At 33.8% G+C, this 12,395-nt stretch overlaps 1 protein-coding gene across 1 annotated transcript in view; it reads right to left on the reverse strand.

Annotated features, from left to right (window-relative positions):
- MBOAT1 (membrane bound glycerophospholipid O-acyltransferase 1) overlaps window positions 1–12,395 on the reverse strand; it is a 114,346-nt gene that overhangs the window by 55,143 nt on the left and 46,808 nt on the right. Inside the window, exon 4 of the mRNA XM_074272528.1 lies at window positions 4,856–4,951. Within this exon, the coding sequence (XP_074128629.1) occupies window positions 4,856–4,951 (96 nt within the window). The remainder of the gene's footprint in view (window positions 1–4,855; window positions 4,952–12,395) is intronic.

The raw sequence follows: 12,395 nt of genomic DNA on the forward strand, positions 1-12,395 counted from the left end.
CAAACGAGACAGCCTGAGTCTTCACAGAGTGAAACTACGATTAAGCAGGGAGAGGATGATTGTCTTCTCCCATCAGCCATGCTCACCTGGGAGCAGCCTTAGAAACCTGTGCAATTACATCCTAGCACCAATAAAGGTGATAATAGAGGTACCAAATCTGACTACAAACTATTGTAGCTAAGTGTCTGCTGCCACGTCTTCCCTTTCTAGAAGTTTGCTATGCTGTTTTGTTTTTGTTTTTGTTGTTTCCAATAAATAAAAAGCTATTGCTATGATTAGTCCACAAATAATAGGAGGGCAATTCTCTGCTTCAATCCAATGCCAGCTTGGTTCAAACAGAGAATCCAAGCAGGGAAGGGGGGAAAGTTTTTATACAGCATCAACTATGTGCCATTATATTACCTACTGTTTTGAGTTATTTCTTCTTTCTTCTCTCTCAACTCCATATTATGAAGGCTAACATTTGAACCAAATATATATAGAACCATATAATACGCACTTCTATATATCAGTTCTTTCTCTGGAGGTGAATAGCATGTTCCTTTATAAACTTTCATAATTGATTTAAATAATTATATTATTCAAAATAGCTTACTCATTCACAATTGGTCTATGAAAAACATCGTTCTTACTGTACACAATGTTCTCTTGATACTACTCATTTGACTCTCTTATTTCATGTAAAACTTTCCATGGTTTTCTAAAACCAACCTGCTCATCAGTCCTTATAGCACAGTAGTACTCTATCACATGATAGTCTATGTTGTTGTTGGGTTTTAGTATTGTCTGACACTAATGACCCCATCTGGGATTTTCTTGGCAAAGACACTAAAATGATTAGCCATTTTCTTCTCTAACTCATTTTATAGATAAGGAAACTGAGGCAAAGACATTTAAGTGATTTGCCCAAAGTAACATAGCTAGTAAAGATCTAAGATTATATTTGAACTCAGGAAGATTATCCTCAACTCTATCCTCAACACAACCTAGTTGCCCTATATTTGTATATACTTATATTTATCTTATTTATTCATAAACATACTTTATATACATGTATTCTTGGTTATATATGTATCTATATATTTATATAGTGTTTCCTGTCTCCCTCATTAGAATGTAAATTCCTTCTGAGTAGAGATTACTTTATTTTTTGTACTTTTATCTATATTGACTTGTCTATAATAGAACTAAATACGTGTTTATTAATTAATTGAGGAAGAAACTATTTTCCAGTAAGACCAAAATATTCAGTTCTCAACTAATTGTCCTAATAATGTTACTGCATTCTGTCTTAATCATTCTATTACTGTTCATTGATCAACCTTCTCTTTTCTACATGGAATAATTTTATCCAATCCATATTCAATTCTTGTTTGTATTATCAATATCTCTTTTTTAATCTTTTGCTGGGTAGAACACATAGATTTCAAGCCTGTGACTATTTCTATAATCATCAACTCTAATAAGTATCAAGTTTCACATGAAAAATCAATAACTGTGAGAATAAAAACAGCCTAATTCCTCTATTGAACAGTCTGACTCTTCATGCTGAATCTGGCAGATAAAAGACAAAGTCTGGCTAAGGTCTTTAACTCCTGAAATCACAGTATCTAGTAATGTCTATAGATGGACACTGACGGAAATGCCAATCATGAGAGGGTCTCTTAGATGATACCATAAGCCCCCTAACTAAAACCTTAGTTTATACAAATAAAATTTATTTCAAGGAAAAATGTAATGTACTTTCCAATATATTTGATGTATTCTCTAAAGAAATATTCTTAGACTCAAGCACATATCCAATCCAATCCAATCCATGATACTGTGTGCAATGTGGTGATTAAGTAGTAACCTTTTAAATATATATATATATATATATATATATATATATATATATATATATATATATATATATATATATATATATATAGGTTTATTACCTTCACAAGAAGAGAAAACCCACTGCACTGTCATCCTTAAGCATTTTATGCATTTAATGTCCAAACAGCACTTCACCTCTCATTACGGGAAAGGGACAGGGGAAAATCATCCTTGATTGCTGAGTATTTTTCAAAACTGCAGCAGTGACAGTAAGTTATTCCCATTCTGAGTAAGAATGCAATTGCTTGCATGCTCAGAAGGAGATTCAGAGATGGGGAAAGAATGACACTTGGTCATTTAAATACTTCAAATCCAACCTCAGACGTTAATTAGCTGTGTGACTCTATGAAAGTCACTAAATCTAAATGCCTCAGTTTCCTCCACTACAAAACATAGATTCTGATGCCTTATCTCACATAATCTTTGTGAGGATTGAATGAGATAATATTTCTACAGGACTTAGCACATTATTTGGTACACAGTAGATGCTTAATAAATGCTTGTTCTCTTTCAACAAAGGAGACTGTAAAGTATAAATTATGATAATGAACTGGTTAAACAGTGGCAAAGTCCACCCCCTGATATTTGTCCATGGAACAATGTAAGTCCCCTTTTTCTCCCAATTTTGAGAATGATCCTATAAATGCTTTTCCTGCCACCCATGGTCAATGACTGAATGGGGATCAAACTAAGAATATGCTCACTCTCCTAATCTGAAATGATGAGAAGAAAGACCATATTTCAATGCTGAGAAGATTGCTAAATACTGTGAAGAACCAAAATAATAATATATTGGTAACTTAGGCAAATGCTCTTAACCTAAGATCAGAGTATCATACTCCTCCAAAACATTGACAAACCAATAGCCTTGTTTGAATGTTTCTAACTCCATCCCAAAGCTACTCTCTATCAATTTCTACTTAAGGACTTCAGCCCAGCAAACCAGGGATTGATTAACGCAAACCAGTAGGTCTGGAGGACATTTAAGATCTAGTGTTCCCACCTTGTCTCTCCCTTAAGCCCCAAGCCTTCCACACTCTATTTTTTACTCAAATCACAGAGTATATTTGTACCACTGAGATAAAGAACTTCATCCCTGGACTTTCTTATTTTCCCTTTCTATAACCTAGAAGTGTATATGGAATTAAATATAATAATTAAATAAATAATACAAATTAAATTAAATAAATAATAATTAAATAAAGAACAGATCAAGAGGAAGTGTTGGCAAGGAGCAGGAAGAGAAAAATGAACTACAGAAAATTTTGCCTTAATAAATATTTTAATATGTCAATCAATCAACAAGCATTAACTAGGCATCTATGTGGCAGATAGTATGCCAGGAGCAAGACATATGATGACAAAAATAAAATAGACCTTGACCCCAAAGAAGTTATATTCTATTTGGGGGGATAACATATACAAATCTTCAGTTTCCATGACCCTAATCTGTCAGCAGCCATCAACACTGAGGCAAACCCCTCCATCATCAAACAGATTACAGCTTGCTGAAGACTCAAATGACAGCAAGTATTTTTAATTAAGGTTTTACTTTTTTGTATACTACTATTGCACACTTAATATCTTACAATACATTAAATACAAATTTTTTTGTGCACTAAGAAATAAAAAAAAATTTCACTTTATTTAAAAATTTGCTTTCTTGTGGTGGGTCTGCACCCAAACCCACAGTATCTCTGAGGTATGCCTGTATCAGTAATGTAACAAAAGTATTGCTTAATAAAAAGAGATCCAAATAATGTCACAATATAAATAGTTCATACCATAGGATAAACAACACTTGGAGAAATGTAGTCATCAGTCTGTGCTCCGGGAGGTGAAAATGACAAGATCAAGACACTGTCTTAGTCCTTCCTTGATGCTGTACCAAAGCCTCCCACACTTGTAAACCCACTGCATTTTCAGCTGTGTTAATTCTTCCCCTTTCAATGACATCTCATGATATGAATTATGCAAAAAAATCCAAGTGGGAAAATGTGGGAAGGCCTGATAGTTTAATGCTTAAAACCAAATGAAGAGGATGGGAACAATTCATTCTCTGAACACTTGAGTTTTAAGTGGTGAAGTTTTTGTTGGCACAGAAGGAAGGGTGCAAAACTCAGATAAATTAGCTATCACTTTACCAGCTCTGTGTCTGTGCTTCAGGAACTTTTAAAGTCCAATGTGATTCAACTTGAGCACTGGAGAAAAGTGGAAGTAAGAGCACTCTCATTGAGACTTACAGACGGCCTAACCAAAGTGAAGTATCTCCCCAGGTAACTTGGAGAAACAATACTGTTGGTCCCCAGTGGTAGTTTTGCCTAACTGGCAATTTCTAAAAGCATGCCAGAGACAGAATTATGCAGTGGGAGGAGCTGAGAAACACAAGGTTTGGGTTCCCAGCTCTGTCACCTAATAGATGAGTTATCCCGGGTCTTAATCTTTCTGGGTCTCAGATCATTCAATAAGGAAATGTGGAAACTGGGTACGCTGATACGCAGCACTTTAAGGGTTACAAAGAAATGCACTCACATCTTGTTTGAGCTTCACAACAGCCCTAAATAATAAGTATTTCAGTTATGTTGAGTTGTTTTCCAGATATGTCCAACTCTTCATGACCCCATTTAGAGTTTTCCTGGCAGAAATACTGGAGGGGTTTGTCATTTCCTTCTCCAGCTCATCTTACAGATGAAGAAACTGAGGCAAACAGAAACATTTGAGGCTGGATTTGAACTCATGAAGACAAATCTTGATGATTCCCGGTCCAGCAATCTACTCATTCCACCACTTACTTGCCTCTATTCCACTTATTATTATTCTACTTATTATCCATTTTACAGATGTGCTGTTACCAAAAACAAGTAATTATTTTTATCTGTTTAAAATTTAAATATTTGAATCTATAAAATACTTCCTAAAATAACTGATGGACTCAAATTTAACAATTATTACTCAGGCTCAAGAAGGTACTCACCCTGAAAAATCTGTTGTTAGAATCCCGTAGTGGAATATGTATATCCGGCTTATATGGCATACTGTGAGATAACCCATTGCAACCACAAAGGAGTACCTAGAAATACAGTTCACAAGAGATATTATCAATTTTTATAATCATCTCCAATAACGGCATCATCATAACAAGATAGAACATCCTATATACTTATAATGGGTTCATAAACTAGCATTTTGTATGTATATCATATGACCAAGAGATTTCTACCTCCATAATAGATCATTGAAAAACAAAAATAAATTCTGCAAAATTATTATGACCAAACTTGACTCTAGAAAAGAATTTCATTGTCAAAAGTAAAAGACCATGGAGATGCAATATTTTACATACTTTAAGTAATAACCATTGTTTGATTTTATGGAATTGCTTTTTTTGTTTGACTTTTTAGGTCTTTTTTTTTAACTAGGGATTTCTTGCTGATGATGGAGAATATATTATGAAATGAATAGGATATAAAAATAAGATGTATCAATGAAACAATAATAAAGTATTGAGGCATAATATGGCATGCAAATTTTGTTCTTAATTGGGAGTCCATGAACTTGTTTTAAAAAATATTTTGACAGCAGTGTTTCAAAACAAATTATTTCTTTTCTGATTTTATGTATTTAATTTTATGCATTTAAAAACTGCTAAAGGAGTACATGAAACAAAAAAAGATTTAGAATTCCTGGCCTAGGTTCAAGATCCATTCCTTATAGATATTCATTATGAGATCCTGGGCAAGTCACTTAACTTCTCAGTTCCCTGTCCAACTCTCTAAGGTGTAGAATAGCTACCTATCTGTAGATCAATGTTCCTATGCCTACTAAATCTGGACCAAAAGAAATTAAAGTGTAATGAATATATCAGATTGACCTAGCTAGTATTACTAGCAATAATAACGAAATTCAGCTAGCAGTTTGTGGCCAATTCACCAAAGTTAGGAAAAGGCAGAATGCAGGAAGACAGAGGTAGAAACATTCACAAATTGTTACACCTGAGCTATATATATGTAGCAAAGTTGCTTATTTTCCTCCTTTTACAAATGAGCTCACAGTCCACGAATCAAAGTAGACTCAACAACTGTAGATGTTACCTGATTATTCTAAGACAAATTATGTGGAAGAAGCTACTTAAGAAGTCTTATTCAGAGGCAATGTGGAGATGGAGTGAGAAATTATAGTTCTCTAGTCCTATTTATTTTCTAAGAATATACCCACCACAAACTCCAAAAGTTCAAGATAGGAATCCAGGGTGGAGTGAGAAGACTATCTCATGCCAAATTCCTAATCTGGAGTCTATAAACTTTATTATTAAATAAATGTCGTTACTTTATTTCAATATAATTTACTTTGTAATCCCATAAATTTTATTTGATGCACTGTGATTCTGAGAAGAGGTGCATGGGCTTCCCAGACTACCCAAGGGATCCATGCTACACTCAGAAACGTTCAGGTCTCCTGACTTAGTGAGACACCCTCACTATGTGATATCTGACTTCTTCCTATGAGCTGCCAGATACAACTCTCCCTGCTGCCCTTTCCTGGCCCTTAAACAAGAGCTCTTCAGCTGCTGCCCTGACCCCTTCGCCTGGCCTCCACTTTCCCATGGGCCAGGAGATTCAAGTCAGTTCAGTCTAAGTGGCTGGTGATACTGACCATTAAAAACAGTGCCAGATGTGAGGGCAGTAGCATCATAAGTAGATTTATTCCCTGGACAAAAGCATCCTTTCAAACTAGATGGGTTCAATCACATTTTCTTCCACCTGGTTTGAATAGGTTGAGAGACTTCCTTTATCTTCCAATTATCTCATCACTGAAGGGTAGAGTCAAGAAGCTCATTGAAATTCCTGACCAACAATGATGAAGGCAAGATTATTTATTTTTTTGTGTATGTTGTTTTCACTCTTACTCCCTTAATAAAAGTCAATATTTATAGTGCTTTAAAAATTGCAAAATGAAATATATATATATACACATATGCATACATTAACACACACACACACACATATATATATATATATATATATATATATATATATATATATATATATTTTATATACTAATATACTCCAAATGGGTTTATCCACATTATTCATTCCATACATTCAATAACATTTATTAATTAGGCATTGTGCTATCTACATATATATACTCACACATTCACACACATATGAATTGAATTGATTTACTTAACAAATGTTGATTTTCTATTCCCTCACCCCCTCATCACCCAACTGACTCAAATAAAGAGAGGGCTGAGACTATGTTTTTGTCTTTGTATCTATTCCCAGTGTTCAACACAGTGTCTGGCATACAGTTAGTGCTTAATGAAAACTTGGATATCATAAGATTTTTGTTTTCTCTGTCAATTCAGATACCTCTAAAGGGGAAGAATATTATAATTTTATTACCTTGTAAGCTAGCTGAGTTCTGTACCTAGTTTATCCATCTGTAACTTTAATTTACTCCCTTCTGTAATATTGGCAACAATGCAAGCAAACAGAAAAAGAACTTACTTTGGCATTTTTGCTTTTTGGAATCATGACATGTCCCTGCATAACCATAATATTATTATGTGGTAAAGCAAAGACAGTCACAGTCTGTCTGCAAAGTTCTAAGATTCATCAGGATCAAGGGACTCCATTCCTGGAAGCTGATGAATACAAGGGGCCTAGACAAGTCACTGACTAGCTCTCTGTCTTAGCAGTCTTTCATCTATCCCATGCCGTTCATCCCATCAGGATCCCAAGGGTGTTGGGCTAATGGACAAATTACCATGTGTAAAGTAATTGGAAATGTGCTGTACAGATGCAGAGAATTATTGATTCAGTCTTCAGCTACATCCAAAGTCAATATGAGGGAAGCCAAACTTTGAAAATAGGTTACTTACAAACACTTTGCATTATTATGTGCAGCATTTCCAATACTTTATAGTTATGCTTTCCAAGGGAGAAAGAGATGAATTACCTAATCACCCATCTGGAACAAATGATAAAATCCCTAGCAAGGAGTATACTTGGAACATAGATTATTTGATTATTGCTGTTCACAGTCAGTCTGGACTCAAAACTAAGTATCTATAAAATCTAAATATAAATAAAACATTTGTTCTACAAATAAGAAATTTATTGCAAGGGACTATGAGTTATAAACTAAAAAAAATTATATTTCCAAGCCTATTATGGGGCAAAGATTAATGTAATTTTTTCATCAAAAATCTTTTTGAAACTGAATATATTTAAATTGAAATATTTAAGAAAAAGGAAGAGACGAATAACTAGATTTATTGCCTCTCAACCTATTTTTAAAAACAATGACGATTTGAAGACAGAAGTAATCTAAAGGGTCAGTTAGGAGGTGGTGCAGTGGACAGAGCACAGAGCGGGGAATCAGGAAAAGTTGAGTTCAAACATAACCTCAGATATTTACTAGATATGTCTTCCTGGAGAAGTCATTTAACTCTGTTTGCCCTCATTTGTAAAATGAGTTGTAAAAAGAAATGGCTCCAGTATCTTTGCCAAGAAAACCTGAAATCGAGGCATGAAGTCAGCCATGACTGAAACAAAAATCATCTAAAGTTTTCTGAGAGAACTTAAAATGGTAGCAGAAGTCATTCCTCATTAGTCTAAGAATTTCAGCATAATAAATTTGTAATAATAATAATGGTAATAGCTAGTATTTATAAAGTGCTTTAAGGTTTGCAAATCTCCTTATATTCTCTCATGTTATCTTTATAAGAACCCTGAGAGTTAGCATCATTATTATCCCCATTTTACAGATGAGGAAACTGAGGCAGAAAGAGATTATGTGAGTTGTTCAGGATCACATATTTATTGTTTGAGCCTAAATTTCAACCCAAGTTTTCCTGATTCCAAGTCTAGTACTCTTATCTTCAATGACACATGTTGCCTTCAAGCTACAACCTGATGGTTTCTTTCTCCCAGAGATAAAATAATAGTAATATTAACAGTGACATCTAATACTTTGATTTCTCTTAAAGAACCTGTGATTTCTTTGGTATGAATACTCCCTCTACTAATACATATAGCACTTCCTATATATCAGGTACTCTGCTAAGTACTTTATAATTATTACTTCATTTGTTTCTCATGGCAACCCTGGGGAGGGAAGGTACTCTTATTATCCCCATTTACTACAAGAAAACAGCTTAAATGATTTGATGAGGCTGACACAGCTAATGAGTATCTGAGACCAGATTTCAACTCAGATCTTCCTGATTCCAGGCCTGATGTTCTATATACTTCACCATGTAGCTGCTCCATCTATAGTAAATACAGTCTTTGAGAAACTTTTGTCCTCAGTACAGCATGATAAGGCAATGGAAGACTATGAAGTCATCTGAATAAAGTAAATAATGAGATGCTCCATATGCATTGTATGTTATATGTATTATTTTTTTAAAAAAGGAAAACTTAGAGAAATCTCTTTTATATAACTTTTCATCTCAAAACAAATCTATATCTGTTTACTAAAAATTTTTTCTGAATGCAGAGCACTTTGCTAGGCTCTCAGAGAGATATAAATTTTAGATAAGACATGGTCTCATCTTTCCTGAAGCTTATAATCTAAATATATACTTTATCATACTACAATAGGTAAAAATAATACAAAATGATGATTATAAGTGCAAAGTGAAAAATGCCACATCAGACCCAAAGGGGAAAGTCGTTACTGACAAATAGAGATTAAGGAGGAATGGAGGTGGCAGTTGTAATTGTATTTCAAACAACAGGTAAAAATTTAACAGGCAAAGAAAAGTAAAGAGGATTATTTAGAAATCAGAAGGGTACAACATAAGCATCCCAGCAGCTAGCACATAGTAGGGATATAATAAATGCTTGTTCATTGATAATGAAATGTTAGAACAAAGAGAGAGTCAAGAATGGGCTAGAGATTTGGGGAAGGGGAGGATAAAGACAGCCAAGTTTGATTAAATATAGACAACAAAAAGGGAATGATATTTAAAAACATGGAAAGATAGGATGGTGAAATTTTGTGATAAGACTTGAATGGAAGGCAAAAGGGTTTAAACTTTACTTATTAGACAATAATAGGAAATCAAAGTTTTCTGAGCAGAGGAATGAGTGACCAAGTATGTACCTGCTAAGTACCAAGCATTCATTCCATGACACCATGGGATAATAAAGAAAAGTGAAATAAAACTAATTTGGCTAGACTATTGAAGAGGATTGAAGTATAATTATAGATACGTATACACATATGTATATAATTATTTGTGATTATATAAATATATTATATGTTATATTAAAACTATTGGATGTAAATATATAATTATAATAATATATGTGTATGTGTGTATAATAAATTCAGTTATAATAAATACGGTAAATAGAAGGCAAATCCTAGAGTCAGAAATAGCTAAGCTGTCATCCAACCTTAGACATTTTCAAAGTCATGACCTTGGGCTAATTACTTCACATTTGTCTGCCTCAGTTTACATATTTATTTATATGTCTACATATTTATATGTTTTAATTAAAATGGCATCCACCTCTCAGGATTGTTGTGAGGAATAAGTGAGATAATATTTGTAAAACCATTAACACCATGTCTAGAATATAGTAGATGCTACATAAAAAAACTCTTATTAAATCTTGAAAGGTTGATTGAGTAATGTAAAAAGCTTCAAATCCCAAACAGAATAATATTTGTTTTTATATATAACAAGAAGTCAACGGGATTTACTTTGTAGGCAATTAACATGGTTAGATCTAATCTTTAGGAAAAACATTTTGTTAGTTTAAAAGAAAATGAGTTAGAATGCTGTGATATAAGGCAGAAAGATAATTAGAAGGTTATTAAAGCAGTATATTTCAAAGGACACAAAGAGTGGAGGGTTGAAGGCTTGCACTTTTCAAAAAGGTCAAATGAATGTCTTACAAGGGCACTGGCAGAAGAGAAAAAGAGGAAGGGAATGAGAAAGATATTGCAAAGATAGAATTCAACATGACCTTATCGTTCAAATATGAGCAATGAAGACAAGGGAAGAGTCAAAGATAATACCAAGATCTCAAACATGGCAGATTTCATAAATGAAATTGGTAATAAAAATGACATCCAAAGGAGGAGAAGTTTTAAGAGGGGAAATAATAAGTTTAATAATAATAATAATAATAAAAGTGTGGTTAGTTAAAAGTAAGAGAAGAACATTCAAATAGAAATTTCCTGAAAATGTTTGGAAATGAGGAACTGAATCTCAAAAGATGTTCAAGATCACAAATACAGATGTAGTATTCATCTGCCTATTTGTGATAATTACTTACTCCCTCCACCTAATGTTTGTGATTTCATCAGTGTAGGGAGCTCCCAGGGAATAAGAACTCCTCCCAATGCAAAAAGGCGCCTGCTCTACAACTTACCAACTAATCAACAAGTATCTGTAAAGCACCTACTATGTGTAAGCACTATACTTGGCACCAGGAATATAAATACAAAGAAAGAAACAAATCTTACCAAAAAGAAGCTCACCTGCTAATGGGAAAAGACATATATAAAAGATATTCACCATAGACATAAAGTGAGTAAGTACAAATATATACAAGCTTATATTTGTTAATATTTGCCCAATGAACCAAAAGGTTAAATGATTTGTCCTAGTCACAGAAATTGGACTTTTTTTTGAGGCTAGGGTTAAGTGACTTGCCCAGGGTACAACAGCTAGGAAGTGTTAAGTGTCAGAGACCACATTTGAACTCGATTCCTCCTGAATTCAAGGCTGGTGCTCTATCCACTGCGCCACCTAACTGCCCCCGAAATTGAACTTTTAAAGCCAGGTTGAAATGACTCCAAATGCAGTTCTCCATCCACTATATCAAATATCTCTCAAAGTAAAGTAGGAAAATTTGGTGTTACTGAAGCCAAGAGAGGAAAGAATAGAAAGGGTAAGTCAGTAGTATTAAATGCTATAAAATTTGAAGATGAAAAATGGAAAAAGGCCATTGGATCTTTTTATTTTACGTTTCAATTTTTCTCCCACCCTCCTAATCCTCTACCACCCATTGAGAAAGCAAGAAATATGTATACATTTTTTTTTCCTTTTTTGGGAGGCAGGGAAAGATAATAAGAGGTAAGTGACTTGCTCAGGATTACAGCTAGTAAGTGTTTAAAGCCAAATTTTAACTCTTTATTCCAGCTAAACTAATCTATTAACTATCCAGCAAAAAAATCCCATTTTTATAAGGTGGGTTATACTCTCTAATTTTATTTAGTCCCTTTCCCATGCCAAGTATGTCATCAAATGCTCTATTCTTCAAAAGAATGTACAAATGTAATTCTTCTATAATCACCCTAAAAATGTGATTACTCTCTCTCCTATGAAATTCTATAGCACTTATAATACATACCATTCATATGTTACACTATGTTATCTCTATCGCATTCTATATATGTCCCAGCTATTCCTGTAAGACATGGTCCTATATGGTAATATATTCTGCTATCATCCCCTAACAAAACAATGTTCTATACAAGCAAAA

Source organism: Sminthopsis crassicaudata, chromosome 1 (genome assembly GCF_048593235.1).
Source record: "Sminthopsis crassicaudata isolate SCR6 chromosome 1, ASM4859323v1, whole genome shotgun sequence".
NCBI classification, from domain to species: Eukaryota; Metazoa; Chordata; class Mammalia; order Dasyuromorphia; family Dasyuridae; genus Sminthopsis; species Sminthopsis crassicaudata.